We start from the raw sequence: 24,263 nt of genomic DNA, 5'->3' as shown, positions 1-24,263 counted from the left end.
TAGAAAAAACAGGACGTTCTGTTTACAGGTGAAAAATTTCTATTATTTCAACCAGCACTATATAAACAGTACTTGCAGGTCCTGTCTCTCGGAAATATTACTTCTTGGCGATTTCCTTGATGTTTTATGGAAGCGCCTATTGGATACCACACCACGCATTTAGTTGCAATATCTAGGGTAAAGATAATTTTTCCGACTGTAAAAGAAGCTCTTAAAATCGCAATTTTCACCTAAAATTTTGAATAGTATTTGGTCTTAATTATCAATTAATTCACGAAGTTTATAAATACTACATTTTATAGTTCCAGAGAAAAACATTTTAAGTAAATATTGCCGTCACAGTTAAACTAAAATTTTTATTTTACGTTTAGATATTTTAAAAACTAAAAAATGTTATTTTTTTTTCAAAAACTAATTGAAAAAAAAAAACAGTTGTAGTCGACTGTATAGGTCGCGTATTCCCACTGTTGGCGAAATCGGAATGTAAAGCGGTTCCCCACCCATTTAAAAACTAAAATTCAAACGGCTTCACTAGCACTGTTTCGATTGCGCAAGCTCGCGTATACAAGTTGGTAGGCTGTAACACCGCCACTTATATAAATTCTCCGCCATTATTCTATTGATTTCGAGGCAACGCCACGACGATGTCGAGTACATTTCGCCGTCTAGCTGACGAAGCTTGACTGTGTTGGCCTCAACGACACTGCGGCGAACGGAAAGATTCTCTTTTGGTGTGCCCGCTTTAGTCGCCAAGTCGACGCGCGTAAAATGGTCTGATCCTTAAATGGATTGACCATGAATATTCTATTCAACAACTGGAAAGCTATGGGCCATTAGAAGTGTAAATCGCGCGAAACTTTCTATGTAAATAAATCCATTACAGATTAATAATGAAAATAAACCACATCATCATACTCGAGCTTCTGCTTTGCATATCATTTTTAAATTTTACGGAGAGTATTCAATATAGAGAAGGTATAAGTGTTTTTTCGTTTGACTGTAATAAATAAATAGATTCGTGAAGCTTTTTGTTTTTCAGGTATGTTAGGATCGGATTGCGAAAACGACGACTCTTGCTCTAACATTATAAACGGTTTTTGCCGCAAATTGTATCATTTTAGTCACTGCGACTGTTTGGACGGCTACGTCAAGAAAAACTTTTACAAATGCATAAAAAGTACGTACATTTTTTAATACCTATTCGTGCTGACTTCTTATAAATGTAAAATTATCTAAAATAGAATTCTACTTTAAAATTATTGACAATTTTATCAACCGGAAGTTCTTAGAATTCAAACTAAACCAACCCCAAATTAAACGAATAATAATAATAAGAATTAATGATCGTCATGGACGAGGGACTGATCACTTGATAGTTTGCCTGTACACCGATTACGCGAATTACGTTCTCTTTACTGTAAGCGTGTACACTGATCACGCATAGTAGTCAGCACCTCGGTCTTGGATTCCTTAAAGTGTAATTGAACCAAAAGGTAATCTACTTCGTACTAATACAGTTCAATTTTTCGATATTAATATAGCTTCCAAACTCGGGGAAGAGTGCGAAATTGATAGGCAATGTGAAGAACACGACAGTCATTGCGTAGCAACCCATGACGCAAATTTCCTTCTAGTATATCGATGCTCCTGCAGGAAGACTTTTAGACCAGAGTTTCTTAACGGCACAGGGAGGTGCATTCGCGGTAAGTTTTCTTTATGATATTTATTTAATGTGGAGGCCAAAGTGTTATGGTACCGCAATATGAACTAGATAGACACCTCTCCCACAACTATTTGCGCAGAAAGTGTCCGCTGCTAAGATATACTATCTCTGCCACCAGATTTAGTAGTAGGTAGTAACTGGCGCTAGTTACGTCAAAAATTAGTCGTAGCCAGGAATTTGTTTCGAAGGTAGACACGCAATGAAATATAAACAGACAATAGCACTCATTGTAGCCAGTATTAGAAGATTTATTTAGTTTCAATTCTTACAAATGGAGCATAAAAGTTCTCCATTTGAAGTGGATCATCTGATTTCACATATCTGCCACTACCAGTACCGAGAACGCATTGTCGCTAGTTACGTTAAAAACAAGTCGTAGCGCGTGTTAGGAGACAAATATTACAATTTGAAATAATTTCGAAAAAAGTACTATTAGATAAGATCAAATATTTTACAAAATTTTATGGCATTAGAATAATATTTTTTAAATAACTCGATTTTAAAGCTTAATTTTAGCAGCCGACACTTTTTTCGCTTTTTAGAGAAAATTCCGCTGGAATTGAGAAATATTAATATATTGTAGTGAAATCATACGACGACGCTGACGTCGATGAACTAACGGCGGCTCCCATTATCATCTGCTTCATCAGCTGCGTTTTCGTCGAAATCGTCTGTCTGCTGGGTTTCAGATATTGGAAGAAACATCGGTTTGTTCGTAATTTCAATCGGGGAACTCGCGACGTTTTTAAGATCCAAAAGGGGAGCCCTAGGGACCCAACAGTAGCGAAGTTTAAAACCGCGTCGAGATATCTGTAGAGGTGATATCTGGCCCTCTGGGTGAAAACTCGGAACTACTCGTTCCGCGTTGAGTTTGCAAGTTCTGTCCCCACTGGTTAAAGGGGTTTCCCCTTTCCATTAAAAATTGTTGAGGTTAACGATAAGAGCTAGTGTAGGGAGCATTTGGCTCGCGTGGCATGAAGAGCTTGCCACCACCCTTTTACGCATTGGAACCCGGCCACCCAAATTTAAGGCATTAAAAGTTGCTAGCTGACTTATGGTGGTACCTTGGGTATTAGCTTAGCTGATTATTATTTAGGTGTCAGATTTGTCCCTATTGCGTATACGAAATTCAAAACAAAATTATATATACGATACTTCAGTGGCGTAGACAAGGGGGGGGGGGTTCCGGGTCCAGCCCCCCTTTCGGCCTATCTTTCACATTATTCAACCCCCCCCTGACGAATTTTTGGCAACACCACTGCGAGACGTATTTCACGATATTCACATTTTAGAAGTTATTCATAGATCATTTCTGGACTTTTTCGACATTATAACGGCATTTTAAGGGTAATTTCAAGATTTCCGAAATATACTTTCCGCGTGCTGTACAGGAAACCCCTCGTATTTGGTTCTCTATATAATAATCTAAAAAAAATTCTGGTTCTCCTTCTCGCGGGTGTTGCGTGTCACCAAGAATGCAATCAGGTGAACAGAGAATATGTGGGCGGCACCGTGTTCGACTCGTGACTCCCGGAATAACAACCACGCCCTTCCGCCTTTGTACGCGTAATCTGACCCCCTTTCTGTCCCGGAACGAGGTGTACGATTGTAAGGTTTCTTTCCGGGTAGGCGGAGAATATCTTACGGGAATCAAACTATGGTTGCGGCTTGCATATTATCTGTTAACCTGGATATATTATCGGTATTATCAAAAGTAGCATAAGACCCAAAAGTGTGTCAGCTGTACCTTCACGCCTATTAAATTTTCTAGTGAGACCTAGTCACACTATAGACTACATAACCTACTAGTTGGAAAAATACTAGCAACATTATATTTAGTCTATAGTCTGGCGTGATTTTCTCTGTACGATTTACTCGCCCGTAGACACACGTTCTAAAACGCCTCACTCGGCAGCGTTGCAGTACCTCAATTTTGATGACGTATTTTCCGACCCCCCTCGTTTCCCCTTTTTACTTTGCGACAAACTCTCATTAACTACTATACCGTTCTGACACACTTTTGGGTCTTATGCTACTTTTGGTATTATTAAATAAGAATCTTTCCTACGTAGAATGCAGAGTGAATTTCGAGGGCAGGAAATTAATTTACGTGTCAATGGAGCGTGCAATCAACTTTTCAGCAGACCCACACCGATTCCTATTGTTACATTCAGCATTTTACATCCTCCAAATCCAGTAGTATCAGGTCGGTTGAAACAGTTTCTTCTACACAGGGCCGGCGGATCGTGTTAAGAAGGGGGGGGGGGGGCGGATTTATTGGGTTATCCTACATAAAAAGATAGGCCTATATAATACTAATTAAGAGAAATTGATAGAGGTAAAAACTACAAAAACTTAGTATTATTCAAATTTATTATTACATAGTATTAATTGCGCAATGCAAAAACTGTACTGCGCTTTGCATTTTCGGAAATGAACTGATTCAACAATTTTTCCAAATATTTTGACGCGTGATTTCATGTAGCTATTAAAATTCATATGGCTACGTGTAACGATGTTTGAAGGATCTGAGTACTAATATTTAAACTCAATTATATAGAAAGGTAGAGACAACGTTATAAAACGTAGTACTGACAACTGTGGGTACTTTTACTACCCCAATTTGTGGTAGAAGACTTCGTTCCTTAAAATTAGGCACCGATTATTTAAATTACAATTATTTAAAAAATAAATGGAGACTTAATGGCTTTGGTGTCAAATAAGCAGTTTAGGGAGAATCAGTTATTTATTTTTTGAACACTTACATTAGAGCCCACTACTAACCAAATAATCAACTCAATATCATATATGTAATATACATTTAGTATCGTTTACCTTTTAAAATTTATAGTGTATGCATATGCACTTATAATTCCTACTTCACAACGGGAGGTAGCTAATAACTATTTTATGTTTGATACAAAGAGACTAATGACGACAAACATTAACGTTTAAATACACTTATGAAAATTATGCTTTTGTCATTTTATGTATTTTTAAATTTTGATTTTGATGATTTACTTTAATCTATTTCAATCGGGGCAGTGCCGCGTGCATAGTTTTCAACAGCACCGATATTTAAAGCATGAGATAAAGATAGTGTTGTATTTAACTTCCGCATCACTTCCCGATAGAAGTCAGTCTTTACCGTATTTTCAGAAATAGAAAGGGGATGGACGCGAAGGAAATGAAAAGACTAGTCAAAGGTCTATGCTTAAGTTGTGATTTGCCCTTTTGGGAAGACTGCATTTTACTATTCACGCTTGTCTCATTAGAATTAAAAACTAATATTTAATAACCTATTTTACAAATTTACTTCTGCAGTTTTTATACTGAATGAATTAACTTAATCAAGGAGGGGATAGGAAAAATACGTAGTCCCTGGAAACCTAGCTATTCTGTGACAATGGCCGTGGCTCTATCCCCATAGTACCGACTTTGATGACATCAATTCCGGGTGGGTAAAATACCCACCCGGAATTTCCCGGGTGGGTACTTCTACCCACCATACCCACATTATCCGCCGGACCTGCTTCTACATGGTTGCCAAAATATTTTCAAATTCCCAAAATTATATAATTTTAGACATTTTTATTTTACTTTTATCGGACTTAAATTAATTTAAAACCAAATGGAATTACAACTCAATTATCGCTGACTTTTTAGGCTTATTTCATAACTCCCTGACTATTTAGGCTTATTTTAAAAATTCGGACTTTCCTGACATATGGCAAACCTGTTCTACAGGGTTCGTACAACATTTCCGGAATTAAATTCCCTGACTATTCCAGGTCGTGTACGAACCCTGTTCTAGTCGTTATCATCTTAACACCGCGATAACTTTATGTTGCAGGTACAGGACCATCATCATCTCCGCCATCTTACCCAATTCAAGTCACAATAAATCCAGGTTCAGCAATACCTTCAGAAGTAACGTTTTCGTGTTATTTGTCAAAATAGAAAATTTGAGCAAAAAACCGCCTGGTTTTTGTGTTTCTTTCTAGGAGGAACCTCCAAGTTACGAAGATGCAATAAAGCTCACACTAAGTAGCAGTCCCGTTACTGCAAATACTCATATTTCGCAACCAAATACTTCCGATGATACTATGAGAAAATGATGACGTAATTAAGCTTCTACATACATGTATTTACAACATGCGCAAAATCTTAATTGATTATAATTATGCCCTATTTTATATGAAGAACTATGTAAAACGTGTGTTCCTATTTTTTATACGAACCAAAAAATTCGCTTCGCAATTATTTTCAAACAGTACGTTTTAGTTTTGTTCGGGCAATGTTGAGGAGATAATAATATTCAATATCACAAAAACAATTTGTAAAAAATAAAGAGCTTTAATTTTTTTTTCTAAATAAGTAACTTTGTAGCTATACGATATCTAGTCATTATATATAGCTCTCTATGATTTTGATTTCAATTAATTTAGCCGCACTAAGTGCCTATCCCTTATATTTATGACTCTACATTGTGTACCCCTATTAATAAATCTTCCATATGACATGAAAATACTTTGTACCATGTTCCACGGTACCCAATCTTTCAAGAATGGTATTGTATAAACGAGACAAGGCTTATTTCTTTCAATTGTTGTTAATTTCTCTTAATCAAATTAAAATACATATTTACAAAATTTAAAGTTGGGGTTTCCTCTTCAACTTTGCTCCTTTTTTCGCTCCTTTTCTGGCGCTTTTCACAACATTCACGAAATGTTTATCAAATTTCGCCCGTTTCCTACAAAGATTATATCACAATTAGGCCTAAAATTATGCCACATGCACGCGAAACATTGCACTTGACCTAAAAAATGGATATTGGTGGGATATTTGAACGGCTGAGTGATGCATAGCGTACTCAAAGAGCGGCCCCTTTTTCCACGCGGAAACCGCGATTGCAACGCAAAGATGTCACAACACTGATATAACCATAAGCTTATCGTAAGGTCCCCATAAGCAAAGGTCTAGGCCAAATCTTTGACGATCACATACCCGTTATTAAGAGGTAAGTATTCAAAATCTGCACCTCCTAGTGGCTATGTTTTCAACTAGGCATTTCCCCAAATGAATTTCGCGCGTTGCATGATGACTGCGCAGAAAGCACGTGCACGTTATCAAACTTAGAACCAGGCTGGAGAAATCTCCGACTCCAGCCCTTAGCACCGTAACCAAGGCTTATTCACAATTTTATCACTTTCAAACTTAAAATTAACACTTATCGTTGCAAAATGATTCATCAGAACCTAAAACTGGCTTTTAGAAATAAGAAGGTATTTATTTTTCAAATTTGAGATTTAGACGCGTTTTGTGTTGCATTTATCAACCCGAGTGTGGCTGCTCTACCAAGTAAGAGAATATTTTAGATGTAGAAATTTTGTAAACGAAGATGGCGCTACTGCCATATCACAGTACGTTAATTTTCTTCTTTCCAGGACAACGCCGCTAACATGGGCCCTTTTGGTAGACCTTTGCTTATGGGGACCTTATGATATAACTAAATGTGTTTGAAATCATTTGATTCTACCCAAAAACGTATTAAGATGAACAGATATGTTGGCCTCGTGATACCCGGGAGAAAAACCACGCCCTTCCGCCCGAGGGGTCGGACATTCAAAGAAATCCCGTACATTTTCAAAAAAATCCGACAAGAAATCCGAAATCCAGCTTGGATTTCTTCAAAATCCGTAATTTTTTAAAAATCTCGAAATCCGGCAAGACATCCAGAAATGCGAAGGGAAATCTCGAAATCAGACGAATAATCGAGAAATTGGAAAATCGCGAATTCCAACGAGAAATCCGAAATCTAACATGAAATCTTGAAATTCAGCGTGAAATCCCGTACACATTTTTGGTGAATGTCCGATCCCTCGCGTAATCCTTATTCTTTCGGTCGGCAATGGGCGGGCTCTGTCCGAGTAGCCCGAGGCTATCGTCCGGGAACCATAGTAACATACCTGTTAACCTGAATAAATTCTGGTTCTGACATAATGGAAGTAATGGAAAGCAATTATGCGATACTTAATTAGCTCTTTGCATGCTAAAAAGCCTTCGGTTGAGCTTTAACCTCTCTAATTGTGAACATCATGCAACACTTCTACCACTTCACGTGACTAGTACCATCGAAGCGAGGCGAATTTACGAAACAGTTTTGCGGACTAAAAATAGAATGTTTATTCTCTTAAACACTAGAGTCAATGGAGGTAAGTGTGATCAGGGGGTAAGTGTGATCACCCCTTATTATTTCCCCAAATAATATTATAACATAATATTTGATGAATGGATATTGAAATATACTTAATTGTACACATTTTGTATATTTTCAATATTAATTTGAATTAAATTTCGTTTTTAAAAATTTAAGTTGAAAAAATGTTATACTCTTCTACTCGTGTTTAGAGATTTTATGCCCAAAGGAAAAGTTCTGTATTTTTTTTTCTAACTGACAAACCGATTTTACATTTTGGTATTTTGTAGTCTGCTTAACCTTTTACCTGCTAGGAAAATTTGGTGTTTTTGCTAATATTTTGAGGTTTTCAAAATTTAATCTGAAAAAAGTCTTTCAAAATTTGCGGTGCGGGGTAAGCTAGGCTAATACCCAAGGCACCACCTTAGGCCTAAGTCATCAAGCGACTTTTGAAGCCTTTAATTCAGGTGGCCGGGTTACAATGCGTAGGAGGGTGGTGGCAAGCCCTTCATACCACGCGAGCCAACAGCTCCCTACACTAACTATTACCGTTAACCTCAACAAGTTTTTATGGAAGGGGAAACCGAAGATCTCGGGGGAAAACCCCTTAAACCAGTGGGGAGAGAACTTGCAAACTCTACGCAGGAGTTGTTCCGAGTTTTCACCCAGTGCCACAAGCTGGGATCGAACTAGGCTCCTCTTGCTGCGAGGCGAAAGTGCTAACCACTCCGCCACCCCACCTCACGAAGATATTATTTTACAGCTATGAAAAAAATTGAGCTTTATTGGGACACCATATTTATCCGCTGTATGCAATTTCATTGCGATTGATCAAGGATTTCACAAGATCACAATTAACCAACCTTCCTATCACACTTGCGCCGCATTTTGGGGGTAAGTGTGACCACACGAAGATATTATTTTAGATCTACGAAAAAAATATAGCTTTATTGCGACACCATTTTTAACCTCTGTATGCAAATTTATTGCGATTGGTCAAGGATTTCAAGTGATCACAATTACCCCACCCCCCTATCACACTTGCCCCGCATTTTGCGGGTAAGTGTGATCAGTAACGGAGTTAAATTAAATAATAAATATTTATATCACTATTTAATTGATATTATATTTGATTGCGTGGTTGTGTAGGATAAAGTGGCCGTATTAATTGTACCAATTCTTAAGAGGGTGCTATTTTTAGTTTAAGAGTAATTTCAGGTAAACGCCAAAAAAACAATATTTTGATCACACTTACCTCCATTGACCCTAATTTATAAAGAGGGGCCAGATATATAATAAAAGTTAAGGAGTTCTTGCTACTGGTTACAATATTCCGTTATTCAACCTACCAGTATAAATGTGAAGGTTTTAATTTATCGAATCTTCAGTGGCGACAGTTTCATTATTATTTCGCATATATGCTCATTCTTAAATTTACTATTTTAAACAATAAACATTATCTTTTAGATCACAGAACTGGTTTTTGTAAAATACGTCCCTTCTCAAAAGGGGGGTGATTGGACATTACGCAAGAATTAACATACTTCATTTACAAAATGGTATGCAAGATATTTTTGAGCCAAGGTTTAATAGAATGTCAAATCGCCGAATGTACCGCACCATAGGAGCGCTAAGAAAGCTCACACGTTTCTCTGAACATCATCGTGGTTGACCTTGACAGGTCTAGAAAATTACTATCTCACAGCGACGTTCCTAATATCTTAGTAGGTAACCCTCCAAACGAAATTAGGTGCTTCCTACTTCCGTGTGAACGGTTACTGAGTGCCAACTAGGAGTAGAGCAAGCGGAGCGGTCGCTCTAGGCGCCAGGACAGCGGCCAGGTGGAAAGGGGCGCCAAAATTCCCTTTGAGAGGCGCGGGGCGGCGTGGCAACAATCGAAAAACAATCTCGCTCTACCCTGACCAAGGGCTAGGGCCGGCGCTGACTAGGAGCAACAAACACAGCACCCCACACAAGGAGAACGCAACCCGTCAAAAGTCGTATATTTCCTTGTGTACAGTTTTCATTGGTTAGAAAATTTAGCGCCTGCTGCCGTCGGAAGGGGAAAATTCGGAAATTGTCTCCCCCCGCCCGTAAAACGTGCAGCGTGAAGGTTCATCCAATTAAATTTGCACACCACACCGTGTTAGCTTGTTTAAAGGCTAGCTGCGTTCTCCTTGCGTTTGTTGCTTCTAGGTGCCAATAACTGTATCTCTCTCTCTTGGCCACCTTTGCCGCACCGCATACCTCTACCTCGCGTGGTCTCGCCTCAAATGTACGATGTACACTCTGTTTGAAAAGTCTTCGACAGCTGAAATTTTTGCCCTCTTTTTAAATCTGCTAGAAAACTATCATAGATAGCTCAATGAAACCAATTGCAACTTTTATTTATTTTCCAATATCTTTCGTTATTTATTGGTTTCGTCCGCCAAAAATTAATAGTTTGGCGGGAACCGTCAAAACTCATTTTTGACAACTATTTAAATATTGGTTCTACGGCACTGACTCGCGCGTTTTTGAATTCACAATGGCCGGTTCATATTTAGAAAGTGGAAAAATTATCCCTCTACAACCAACGGTTGAGAAGTTATCGCGTTTCCAAATTGTCGTCGAAGTTGCGTTATTTATAATCGCTTGATGCATTTTAGGTGTTTTCTAGTTTCGAGGAAAGTTTGGAAACGCTATAACTTATCAACCGTTGGTTGTAGAGGGATAATTTTTCCACTTTCTAAATATGAATCAACCATTGTGAATTCAAAAACGCGCGAGTCAGTGCCGTAGAACCAATATTTAAAAAGTTGTCAAAAATGAGTTTTGACGGTTACCGCCAAACTATTAATTTTTGGCGGACGAAACCAATAAATAACGAAGGATATTGGAAAATAAATAAAAGTTGCAATTGGTTTCATCGAACTATCTATTATAGTTTTCTAGCAGAATTAAAAAGAGGGCAAAAATTTCAGCTGTCGAAGACTTTTCAAACAGAGTGTACTGTTAGCGGTCGCAAAACATTATTGGATCTGTTATAAACTAATGATTTGATGTAGCAGAACTGGTCCCAAACTGCTTAATCAGTCGCTTTACTTTAATAAAAAACGTTTGCGGACCTTTTGTGATCCTCATATGGGATTGGGAGCTGCTATTTTCCGCGTGCCATCGATGGTGACACGTACAGTCCTGATTAAAAGTTTCTGGCCGTTTTCTCTTGCCCGACCACTATTAGGGCGCGAGCAAAGCCGGAAATTGCCAAACCCCTCCAAAATGACGTCATGAAAAATAAATAAAATATGTCGTGCCTACACTTGTTCGAAGCGTCCATTTTTCAAATCGGATTTGTGGTTGTAAAGTTATTGAAGAAATAGTGATAACGGAAAACATGAAAATTCACCCTAATTTAAATTTTAAGTGAAACAAATCAAGTGTGAAAGTAGTATTTAAAATATTATCGCTCGAGACCATGATATTTTTTGCTTCACCCCAAATAGCGATATTATTTTAAATACTACTTTCACGCTTGCTTTGTTTCACTTATGTTGAAGATAAGAAACGTTATCGGCTTTTTCCCCGTTTCGTTTTTTAACAGGTTAAAATGTTAAATGTAAATAAGATATTCTTTTTAATTATTGCTAATCTTGTTTATTATTTTTTAACCTAATATAGATATATCCGCTCAACTGCGTTTATAGTGGCATTATATTCTGTCATACCATCTTGTACAGTATTCACTCTTAATGTTTTAATTAATAAACGTTTGTTATTTTAATTAATGTATTATGACTCGTTACTAGTTTCGTCAGTTTAGTGTAGTGTAGGCTTTGCTGTTAACATTGGTGTTTAGAAACTCCAATAACTTAAAAATTAAATTAGGGTTAATTTTCATGTTTTCCGTCATCACTATTTCTTCAATAACTTTACAACCACAAATCCGATTTGAAAATTAAACTAGATCTTGGCTGCGTTCAGAAACGCTCACCAGTAAGTCCGCTGAGTCACCGCTGACTTACTTAACGGCATTTTAATTTCGGGTATTGACGTCACGATAGTCAGCGGTGAGATACCGAAGTCACCGAAAGAGATAGTCGGTTTTTCCGATGACTGACGTCATTACTGACGTAAAACTACTATTAATGCTACGCTATTTTAAAAAACACCGATGACTGAATAAAAGCGTTCAGCAACTTACGACGTCATTATGACGAAAAAGCTCATCGGTGGAAAATATAAATCCATCGGGTTTTTTCCGTTGACTGTTTCTGAACGTACCCTATGTTTCCGAATATTATGACGCTTCGAACAAGTATAGGCACGACATATTTGATTCAATGTTTTCATGACGTCATTTTGGAGGGGTTTAGCAATTTCGGGCTTTGCTCGCGCCCTAATTGTGGTAGGGCATTAAATTTCCCCTATATTATTTTCGTGAGGGCTTTCTTTCATAAAAGCTCTCAAGAGAAAATGGTCAGAAACTTTTGATCGGGACTGTACGTTCGCAACCGGGCGAGGAAAGTCTTTATTTTCCGCTTGCGTTGATGAAGACATACATACTTTCGCGAACTGGCGAAAACCGACCCGGGTTAAGGGGGCTGGCTATCATGTAGAGGGGGGGGGGGGCCCAAAACACTCCTATCTTTAATGTCCAATTGTTCCTTCAACCAGTGATAATTCTGATTCTTCGTTCAATAGAATTATAATAATTCTATATAGCAGGGTTGGCTGGTTTAAGATCATGTGAGACTTGTAATAATACTCAAATTAATTTTTAGTTGATTTGTTATATATAGATTAAAAGTAAAATACTGAAGTGTTTAAAAAAACCTGAATCAAACCAAATTAACCGGTTTTTTATTAAAAAACCCAGTTTTTTTTCCAACCCTGCTATATAGGGGGCCGCCATTTTGAAACTTTTTAACCGGGCGCCATATTCCCTCGGTACGCCACTGGACGAAATGTTCTTCATTTTCGGCGTACCGTCGAGGGAACTCTTATTTTCAGTGTTCCGTCGATGAAGACAACTTTCACCACCGGGTGAGGGTATTCTTTATTTTCCGCGTGCCGTCCATGGAGACACGTAATTTCCCGACAGGGCGAGGGTAGTCTTTATTTTCCGCGTGCCGTTGATGGAGACACATACTTTCGCGACAGGGCGAGGGTAGTCTTTATTTTCCACAAGGGGACTCCTCGTGATTTTCTTTAATTTACTTAATCTCCCCGAAATTACGGTATTTTCTTACCTCTTATTTAGAGCTTGCCTATCCAAAGGTATATAAGCATAAGGATCAAGTTGACCTTGCTTTTTGATATCCCCAGCTGCTTTCTGAGAATAAAAATGGGAAAATCCCAAAACTTTTAGTCTGGAATACAAAGTTTTTAACCAAAGAAAATTTGACTCCAACCTTGGCTTTATATTTCAATCCATCTTCTACTTTAGGCTTATTTATATCCCGTCGAATACCTTTTCCACCACTTCCTTTATAGGAAATTTTTTCTTGCCTTTCTTCATCACTGTCATCATCATCGTTACGCTTCCTTTTCATGCCTTTCAAATTCATATCTTCAACAGCTTCTGTGATATCACCCAAATCAGGTACATTTTCTAAATTAACAGTTTCCAAAAAGGAATTTATTTAAATACATTAGACCTTTAACGCAAACGTTCCTCTTTAATAACATACTTTTAATTGGTTTTTCATCACCATCTTCAGTGATAATCATTCTTCCATCTGGAGCAGTCTTAAAATCATGTTTGACATTTTTCTTTTGAATTGAGTTGTCTGGTTTAGTAGCTATTTTTAAAAAAATAATTGAATTAATTTTAATCACCATTTCCATAAAATGAATGCTTCAAAAACGAATCATATCTTTTGATTTTGTTTAACGAGTTAAGATACTTTTCATGTGGGAAATTGTAGTTTACTTACTTGTGACTTTCTTATTTACAGCTGGATCGAGGAAATCAACAATGTCATCAACATCTTCTTCAATCCAGGCTGCGTTTCGTCTCCTCTTTGCAGTTCTTTTTATTCGCTTGGTATTTCCTTCATCATCACTCATTAGATCATCAGAGTCTTCCAAAATATCATCAATTCTAAAGTAATATTTAAATGAGGAATCGAATCATACACGAAATGCCAAATTTTTTGTGTTAAATCTATCCACTTACTCGTTAGACATTTTCTTGAAGGATACTTCATCATCACTTTTGCCATCAGCATCCGTGTTTGCCACGCTTTTATCACGTTTTTTCCTAGCCTCAGACTTTCTAATATGGTTCAACATCTTTTCATGACTAGATGGTATCATCTTTGAAATGCATTCGTAACTGCATAGAAATCTCATTAGGTCATATATACCAATATATTTCAATTAGGCTATCTAATATTCAATGATAAAATAAACGGACTCTTACCCAAATAATCTGACTAAACGAATAAAAAGTTCTTTTGATATGAAACGAAACTTCCTGTGATTGTCATTCGAGATTTCGGTTAAACTTTTGACAATACTAGGAAGATATTGCAAAAGGTAGTCGGGAGAAACACACGTTAGAATTGTTTTGTAGAAAGAGAGTACCGATTGAATAATTTCGTGACTTTTAGATGTCATTAGCAAACATGTATTTTCTATAAAGGCATCTATAATTTCACTTGGAATTGAATCCTTGAATTCGTAGAAGAGCCTTCCTAATGCTAACACGGTGGCGCTAACTATGTGAGGAGTTCCTGCAAAACCAGCAACAATCTGGTTGATGTAATTCAAAAAGGATTCTTGTGACCACTTTTTCTTTGCTTTCCCCATTTCAACCAATAGTAGAAAAGCAGCCTGTCGGATTTTTTCAGCATTTTCTTTTGTGCATAAAACTGCTTCAGGAACAATTTCAGAAATAAAGTTTTCATTTGGTTCTTCCAATTTCGATACAATATACGCTAGACAACGCAGTCGAGGCTGAAAGAAAGTATAGAAATTGAGTCTTATGCTCAATATTCCAAGCTGATTTTATCCCAAATGCTAGGAAACTTTTCATTGGTTTTTGGCCATAGTTTCAAATATCTTACCGCCTTGGATGATGGCACAGCTGTTGAAATGGCTCCAATAAACAAATCCTGAAGCTCTTTCAGATTTTGCTTGATGAATGACTGGCAACTATCATTCTGGGCTTGGCACATTTCTTCTAACACGCGATAAGACTTTTTCTGTATGGTTTTATCTGTGTGCTATATGAATAGTATGTATAAATATGAAAAAGCCCTTTTAACAAATAAAATAGGTTTACTAACAAACCTCCAGTAATGGTTTAACATGTTTATATAACAAAATGACCAAATCTACACTTATGTATGGGAGAAGTGCTCTTGTTAGATCAAGCAAGGCGTGCCTGAAAACATAAGTGATTGAGTATGTGTGGCCTTGAATCTCTTAAAAGAGGTAATTAATAACCTTTTAAAGGTATCTATTTCCGAAGCTTCAAGCTGTTGAAATGCTATTTGAAACATTGAGAGAATTCTCTGTGTAACAAATAAAATAAGTATTAGTTTTAAACAAATAATAATGAAAATTTATACAATTCAGTCACCTGATTTTCCGTTATTTTGAGGTATATTTTAATAGTATCATATACAGCCAAACGAATGCTATTATCAAACTCCTCATTTGGCTCTGTCGTGTAGAGGTTAAACAATATGGGCAGAAAGTTCTTAGCAAAACGAGCTAACTCTGCCTTATTTGGTTCTAAATTAAATTATTTAATTAAAAATTAATTTGAGCTTACCAAAAATATTGACATAATCAGTTTACCATTAGTCAAATTTTTCTTAATCAGAGTTCGCAATGCAGAAAGAACTGTTAAACGTAAATCAGGCTTATTGGTGAGGGCCATACCCAATGTTTGGGCAATTTTCTTGAAAGACTGATGTGAAAAAATTAATGTTGCAATGCCTTTTGAAATTGAAGTTTAAAAATGTTTTATAGTACCTCAGTTAAATCTGTTGGCATTGTGCAAAATCCAGGTAACATAGACCAAATTTGAGAGTATAAAACCTCACATGTTTTGGCTTCAATTTTTCTATCTGACTCAATGAGATCAGAAACTGTAAAGAAAATAAGGCTATAATTAAGTGCAAACCAATAGGGGTGTGCAAAATATTTGGTACAACCAAATTATTTGGACCAAATACCAAATCAAATAACCAGTTTGCCAAATCAAATAGTGTTTAAAACTATTTGTCAAATATTTTATTTCTTGACCAAATAATTTGATATTTGAAAATAGCTATAAAAAGTATTTGGTAATATCAAATAGTTTGGTATTTGGTCAAATAGTTCCAAAATCAAATAATTTGGTGTCTTCAAATATAATTTGTTGATTTCAAATATTAGATAAATTAGTCAAATAATCAATTAACCACTAGAAGTTGTCTGGGTTTTCCCGCCAAAAATTTTAAAGCTCGTGCGCTTTGGCCATTGGCTGAACAATGGAAATATGAAAGCGAAACTAAAACACAAAGCAAGAAGCATTATAAGCTGGACCAGTGTAAAAGAAACTTGGTTCTTTACTACTAGTTAGTCTATTGTTTTAGTTAGATTTATTATTATTTAAATTTATTTATGTTAAACCGGCATTAATAAATGCTTTTATTTAAATAGTTTGAGACTTAAGTTAATTAGAAAAGTTCAAGATTAAGACTTGAACAACTTACACTAATGGTAAGAAACAATTTAAAATTCCATTTCTATTAGACTTAATTGTCACTTAATACTTATAAATTTAGATAAAGGCACGGTTAACATATTTGGTTGGAGGAAATTAAACCTATAAAAGTAGTTATTGGATATTACAATGGAATCACTTTATAATTAACAAACTATAAATAGGTTGTATAAAAAAAATATATAAAAAAAGGGATGATATTATTTTTTATTGTCAGCGATGTAATTGTAAATATTGTAAGTGCTAGTATTGTTAACATTTGGGCCGAAAGCTACCTTTTTTATGACTTGGTAATAAAGTATGTCTTTTTAATTTCTATTACTTAAATTTTAAAACCATGGATCGTAATTTTAATATCTATAATTATAAATAGTTAAACTGAATAGTTTGATGATTAATTGATTAATGATAATTAAGATAGTTTCATTGGGTAATTGACTTATTGTTAAATATAAATGAAATGGAGGTTAAGTTATTTTACTTATTTAAATTGAAACTGGTTGTAGACAACTATTTGACACTATTTGAAAACCAAATTATTTGATATTTGAATACTATTTGGTATTTGATCAAATATTTTTAACCAAATACTATTTGACCAAATTATTTGACTTTTCAAATATTTGATTTGGTATTTGATGATCTTAAAAAAAAATATTTGATATTTGATTTGGTCCCCAAAAAAAGGTATTTGCACACCCCTACAAACCAACGCAAAATATTAAAAATTACTCTTTTTCCTAAGTTGTTCAGCCATTGGAAGAAAATATTGTATGAAAAATGAGAGCTCGGTTTCTTTAACATAGTCTCGTATTAAAGGAATAAGCCAACTTTTAGGAAAATCAATGGTGTCACTAAAATAGAAATAGAAAAGAGTTCACTTAATTATTTTTCAATAAAATCAAAATTTCTCACTTACTCTGTCTCATTTATTTTAAAAGGTATAGCTTTCAAAACTGTCTGCGGACCAAAATATTTAATAGCTACTCCAAAAACATTATCAACTTGTTGCGTATATGCAAATTTGTGAGTCTCTCTCAAGTCAGCTATTACTTTTAAAACCTTTATATAAAAGTAACACTTAGTAAAAATAAACCAATATAAATATATATAATTACATTAATAAATAGGGAAGAATTTTGCTTTCCAGCAACTGATATAAATGTAGAACATGTGTGTAAGACTTGACCCCAATTTGCGTGAAATTGAAACTTCAAACAGCCACCAAATATTTGAATGATTTTTTGAAGCTGGGCAACTACTTTAGAGTCATTTTTATTAATGGAAACTGAAACCATTGGCTCTAAACACGACGTCAAAACAGTCTGAAACATAAAATGTTTGTTAAACCTAGTAAAAATGTAATTTTGACCACACTATACCTCAATAGATTGGGTTGCTTCTGAAACAATTTCAATTTTTTCACTAAGCCAACATTTTATGGCAATTCCAATAAATTTCACAATGTGATTTAAACAAAGCTGACTGTCAAGTTTGTGTAAGTATATCAATGCTGATTTCATAACTAAAAGCCAAGCTTTTTGTGGTTGAATGTCATTGGCATTTGGTTGGTAGTCATACAATGCCTAAAATTCCCAATAAATAACATTTAAAATCCATTTAATTTGTAAGACAATTTGCATTAGTTAAACTTCGTACATTTATAAGTTGAGCTGAGAGTTCAGTAGTCAGTAAATTATCATCGGGTTTTGATGTAAACAAACCAACAAAAACTTGCAATGAACAGCATGTTACAAGCTAAATAAAAATAACTTTTACTATACTTATGTCTGCCTAGATATTTCCTCATAATATAGTACAAAAAACAATTACCGCATTTCCTAGGGTCATAACCCTTATAACCATTTCACAAGTCCTCTTTAAATCGGACTTACTGAAACAGCTTAAGGCATTTTTTAATAGACCTAATATATGCAATGTAATTGTAGTGGAACTTCCTGAACCTTTAAAGTATGAAGGGGGATTAAAATGTCACCTGTAACCTGGAAGTTAATATTTGATACTAACCACCACATTCTTCTATTTTCTGGCAGCAAAACTTTGCAGTCATAGACGTAGCAGGATGGTATGGAGGTGGTTTGGGTTGCGTCATTATTTCACTATTTTTAAGAATGGTGTATACTGCGTGTTGAGCAGCTTTTCTTACCTTTTAGTAATATTTAAGATTCAAATTTGGTATGAAACAAAAAATTACCTTAATATATGTTATTACGCATTACTTTTGGCTTGGGATGAATAATAAAAGAGAGAAGAACTCCATATATTTGTAGGGTTGAGCTTTGACCCCATACGGCTGGTTCTTGAGCTCTTAGTAATAATGACTGACAGCCAATAAGCTATACAAAAATAGATGTATTTAAGTACAAACTTTTAGCAAAATAGTAATTTCATAGATCAATACATTTCTGAGTGCACTTGGATTTTCAGTCTCGGAGGTCAACAGCTCAACAAAAACTTTTGAAACAGCTGAGAATTTCAATTTCAAAACTGAAGGTGGTAGTCTTTTCATAACCATTCCCAAGAGAGTTATCACAGCACTACGAGACTCTTGACTCTCGACGGATTCAAGAGTGGTCATCTTGCAATGACAAATTTAAATTAGGTAAGTTACAAAAAATATAACATCATTGAATTTCATATACCAATGCTCCAAAATATTCAGTTTCACTTTCTTTGCCATTTTTCTCTTTAATGACTTCAGTGACAGCTGCAACAACAGCAAGCATTTCTTTATGTTGGGCAGAGTTAGCCTGCCAGTTTTTCATTAAACGATTAAACGATGGATTGGTGCAATTTGACCAATCACTTGCAAATGTCTTGAATGTTTTCCCACCGATACTTTGTGTATCACCATTTTCTTGATCAGAATCAGATTCTGTAACACCTTGGTGAGCATCATGCTGTGCTAATAGTTCCTCTGTTAACTGGCTTGAACCTAGATTGATTGTTGACAGTAAAAATCACAATAATACAGGTATGGTTAAGCAACAATTATTCTTTTTGCTAAATTGACCGATGTCTACCTCCCCCATTGTAACTGTTCGTTATTCAACTTAGGCTAACAAAACTTACAGTAACAGAAAAACTAATCATATGCACTAATTCATTAGATTAAAATGGTTCTACACCAAATCAAAAAGCTCATCAAGCTGAATATTGGTAGATGCCATGGAAATCATGTCTTGAAGTTGATGATGTCACTATAAGCTAACTATTACTATAGGCAAGATAACTTCTCCAAGCCTTGGTTTTAAAGAAGAAACATTACCTTCTTTATGAAAAAATCCACGTTTGGCCTGATCTCGATACTTTCTAGTTTCAGGATTACTACTACTACTATACCCTTTTTTCCATTTCTTCCCTTTTCCTTTTGTAGCTTTACGAGCAACTCTAATTTTACCAGCACCCATTATTAAAAAGCCTGTGTGTGAACACGTGCGCGTGACGCGTGTATGGAAATTTGGAAAAACAGATTAAAATATTTAAGCAGACGAAACCGTACTGCCAAAAATGTAGACATTTCCCGTAAATAACGGCACTTAAATGAAACAATAATATTTTGTAATAAATATTAAATGAAATCAATTGATATTTATAATCACGAATAATTTGAATAATATACTACTAATAGTGTTTACTAAAGCTACGACCAATTTGAATCAGGGATTGTTAGCGTGATCAAAGTCGTAAGGCAAAAACCACGTCGCGATAAATAGCGAGGTAGGAAGAATGTAAGTCAAAAGAGTCTGCCTTGAGAGCCCTCCCCTAGCCATAGAGTTCTATCATGCCCTAGCTTCTACCAAAGGTTTCCTGAAAACTTCGAACTTCGCCAACCTCCCTTTTACCCCCTATATCAGCGAGCCAATCCTATTGTTCAAATTCAAATTGTTTTTTTCTATAGTAGTACCCGCGACACTAGCGACCCTAGTAGGAATTCCGGCCGTCAAATGTAATCATGTGCAAGGGGGGAAAAACATGACTGAGTAGTTGGAAATTTTCATGGCACACGGAGGCCGCCTCTTTTTCTTCTATGTCTCTTGGTACCTTTACACTTTATAAATAAAAAGATAATTATTGATGTTCTTAAAGGATAAATAAACCACGACGTCCTCTTTAAGGAAGACCCCAACCAATTTATGGATTACATCCTTTAAGCAGCGCCGAAAATATCAAAAGCCACACGAGGCAGCGACCAATTTTGGAACTCTTTGGGACGACGACGACGACCGAAATACTATTAGTACGGGTAAAAGAAGCCCAAAAAGGGCTCTCCAGCGGCAAAATTCGTTCCAACTTGCAATGTGGCCTAAAAATTCCATTTTGGTGTCTACTTTGAGGATCCGATGAATCCGCGGGGTGGGCAAGGTGGGCACGTGGGGGCAGTTGCCTTCGAAATTTGCTTTGAACGAATAGGGCCATTTTTGGTGTCTTACCCTATGATATCGGTCACGCAGCTCACACTGAGTCGAATGGAGCCAACCGCAGGTCCATAGGACGAACCGTTTCCGACGTATTGCCGAATTTGTACGGAATCACGTGGTTTTTCTCGAATATGGAAAAAAGTTTCCTCAAATACATTTGGACAATAATTGGGTCGAGTTGGGTATCGTTTTATTAGTAATTAAATTTTGACGCTGAGGCGTATGTGACTCACCGCATATCGCTAGAACTAATAGTTGCGGAGTTATTACCAAAAGTACACTAACAGACGTGGTTTTTCAGAAATTTCACTAAATATTGAAAATATATACATAAATTTCGGCCTGGACTAACCATACTTATTGATCTGACGTATTATTTAGTGCCGAATCGAATGAGACCAACCACAAGACCGTATGATGAATCGTTTCCGAGTTATAACGAAATATGTATTATAGGTTTAAATGCCAAATTTTGAACTTTTTGAAAAACGCTTTAATTGTTTCGATATAACACGTCTGTTAGTGTACTTTTGGTAATAACTCCGAAACTATTAGCTCCAATCGACTCAGCGTGACCGATATCATAGGGTAAGACACACCAAAAATGCCCCCTCGTGCCCACCTTGCCTACCCCGCATCGCTGCAGACTCATCGGATCCTCAAAGTAGACACCAAAATGGAATTTTTTAGGCCACATTGCAAGTACAGAGGTGGGCAAAAATAGTGAGCACTCGTTTTTGAAAATCCTGCAGTAATGAGTGAGCGCTTCAAATTCGAATTCCAGCTGCTCTTGTTCAGCGAGAGGGCTAAATTGAGCAGCCCCTGGGCGAGCGCCGAATAGTTCGCTCCGGCGTTGATGGCTGACGGCGCGCTGAGGGAGATTCCCCCCTCGACGGGTTAGTTCCCTCACTTTTAAGCGCTCACCGCGCGCTGAGCGAGATCTCCCGATCGTCGGAATAGCCCCCTCACTTTTAAGCGATGCGTTAGTACCCTCAGTAGAAAGCGCTGACGCAGCGTTGAGGGAAAATTACCGAGAGAAGGAATAATTCGCTCAGATTTGTGCGCTAGCTACGCGCGGATTTTGATCACGGTGAGCGACGGTAAAGTTCGTTTACGCAAATCGCTCACAGCGCGGCGAGCAAAAATTTCAAAAATCAAACATTAAACTATTACTCGGCTATGGGTTTATTATTTACTTTTTTTATTAATAAAATGAAGGGTACTCTAAACGTCGGGAGTTAATGATATCTCCGATTGAATAAAATTCAAAGGTTCTTCCGAATTTATCCAACGATAAACTAGACTACAAATATTCCGTTTAGTGTTAAAAGAGCTTTATTAAGGAAAATATTAATTAAGGATCGGTACCATAAAAACAAGTGGACATTTACTAACCCCTAATCCAACTCATTTGTAAATCTCCAGAATTTAATAGACAGTTTTAGCAACTACCTACAGGGGCGGTGCCAGAAGATTCTTAGGTGTAGGCTAATAATGTTTATCATTTGTGGGCCCCCTGTTCCTCAATATTGGGCCCCTCTATATATTGACTTAAAATTCAATTTTGCAAATTCAGGTAATTTATTTATTATTTGATAATAGTGCGGTTTTTAAAATTTTACAGTATTAACTATCATCACATATTTTATTTGAATTTAAAAATCGACTTGATGTGGCCCCGTCAGATCGATTTGTGGGCCCCTATTTGAACACAAAAGTAGGCTATAGCTCGTGTTGCCTACCCCTAACGCCGCTCCTGACTACCTACACCGGGATTTTAATCACAGTGAACGACGACAGAGTTCGTTTACGGTAAATCGCGAAGAGCAAACATTTTTAATAATAATAATTATTTAAAATTAAACTTCACATTTGACGGTATGAAAAAGTTAATAATAAGATTATTTTTAATGTATATGTAAAATATAATACAATATCTTTGCATATAACCGTCTTCGATTTTGTCCATTGTTTATGACATCGACAAAAATAACCATATCATCAAATGATCAAGCTAATTGCGAAGATTCACGGTTTTTAAATAATAATTTTTTTCAGAAAAAAAGGGAGGAGTTGGAATTAATATAATGGCCAGCCTGTGCCAATATTAAAACTGTTTTAGTTCCAAATTGAGGTAACTCGATTTACGCGAATTTTCTTTTTTGCCGTTTTTCAAACTTCCTTTACACTAAAAATATAAATATTACAAATAGCGGCCAATGTATAGTTACAAAGTTATCGATTATTTTCCATTTTTAAAAAGCATTACGTTATAAATTTTTATCAAATTTAAGTAATATTTTTTAGATACCTGGTTTTGAAACTAATAGCGTTCTTTTCGTTTTTATTTCACACCGAATTTTAGTAATAATAAAAATGTTTGAATAATTCTAATGTCTAGTTTGTGCGGGTAACAAAAATCAACAGTGAAGAAGCTGTCAACAATCACCGTCAAGCTCAGCATGTGGGGAGTGGGGACCCGCTGGCTGCCGGGGAGTATGAACAAGGAGGGAGGGGGTGGAATTACCAAGGTAACCTATTTAAAGTTACTATAGACAGTAGGCTATAATCACTATGCTGTAAACATCTGTGTCGCGCGAAAGCGATCCAAATGTAACGACTGACGATAACGATAAAAATTACATCATTCTTCCGAATTTCAAAAGGGCGTTATTTTATTTTTGAACTTGTAATAACTTACACACAAATATTTTCTTTACATTTTTCTGTTTTTATTGCTTACGATGTTACATTTTATATACAATATTGGAAATATTTCAATAATTATTTAAATCTTCGCTCTTGCTTGATACCTACAAAGATTCTCAAAAACAATTGTGTGGAGCGTGTCATTTTCGCCTAATTTGGTTTGACAACAATGAAACGAAACCAAAATTAGTTACCGCCATACGCCAAACGAGGAGGCAATGAACACCGCTAATGCCCCACAATGGAACATTTTGAAAAAAAAAAGGATCGACCGTGGAACTTCGTATGTCATTAGAAAGTGTTCATCTTGTAAAATACGGAACAATTAAAACAGCGAATAGACCAAACGAAGGTGGTCCTGAAAAGGACCGTTTTGGTTTTAGCCAATTATTTGGCTTCTTCTGGTTTTTGAATTTTTGAGACCTTTACGCAAGAACAACCAGCTACAGCCACTTAGGGGGGTTTGTTGGCATTGTCCAACTGCTC

The 24,263-nt window shown here is 36.2% G+C and overlaps 2 protein-coding genes across 3 annotated transcripts; one reads left to right on the top strand and one right to left on the bottom strand.

Moving 5' to 3' along the window:
* Positions 1-527: 527 nt before the first annotated feature.
* LOC149947873 (uncharacterized) lies at positions 528-6,353 on the top strand. Of its 2 annotated transcripts, none has more exons than XM_090171939.1 (7): positions 528-975; positions 1,040-1,177; positions 1,542-1,703; positions 2,307-2,430; positions 3,796-3,929; positions 5,577-5,633; positions 5,728-6,353. In XM_090171939.1, exons 1-7 carry the CDS (start codon positions 891-893, stop codon positions 5,772-5,774), a joined length of 747 nt encoding a protein of 248 aa, XP_090028065.1. In that variant the 5' UTR covers positions 528-890; the 3' UTR covers positions 5,775-6,353. The 2 variants fall into 2 exon arrangements, with proteins under 2 accessions (XP_090028065.1, XP_090028064.1); XM_090171938.1 differs by having other exon boundaries at positions 536-975; positions 5,577-5,653; positions 5,728-6,342.
* Positions 6,317-20,083, bottom strand: LOC149947872 (RRP12-like protein). The gene is made up of 24 exons (XM_090171936.1): positions 19,916-20,083; positions 19,290-19,582; positions 19,049-19,225; positions 18,867-18,983; positions 18,655-18,793; positions 18,460-18,590; positions 18,286-18,384; positions 18,009-18,212; positions 17,745-17,951; positions 17,546-17,688; positions 17,359-17,480; positions 15,891-16,006; positions 15,714-15,825; positions 15,493-15,647; positions 15,357-15,424; positions 15,201-15,294; positions 14,975-15,133; positions 14,329-14,864; positions 14,083-14,241; positions 13,841-14,007; positions 13,595-13,705; positions 13,316-13,515; positions 13,154-13,236; positions 6,317-6,476 (listed from the first exon to the last, which is right to left on the bottom strand). Exons 1-24 carry the CDS (start codon positions 20,055-20,057, stop codon positions 6,377-6,379), a joined length of 3,834 nt encoding a protein of 1,277 aa, XP_090028062.1. The 5' UTR covers positions 20,058-20,083; the 3' UTR covers positions 6,317-6,376.
* Positions 20,084-24,263: the final 4,180 nt, after the last annotated feature.

This window comes from Leiobunum rupestre, chromosome 4, assembly GCF_980474605.1.
Source record: "Leiobunum rupestre chromosome 4, qqLeiRupe1.1.hap1, whole genome shotgun sequence".
NCBI classification, from domain to species: Eukaryota; Metazoa; Arthropoda; class Arachnida; order Opiliones; family Sclerosomatidae; genus Leiobunum; species Leiobunum rupestre.
Note: the sequence above shows the minus strand (reverse complement) of the source record. Positions and strands in the feature narration are given on the sequence as shown.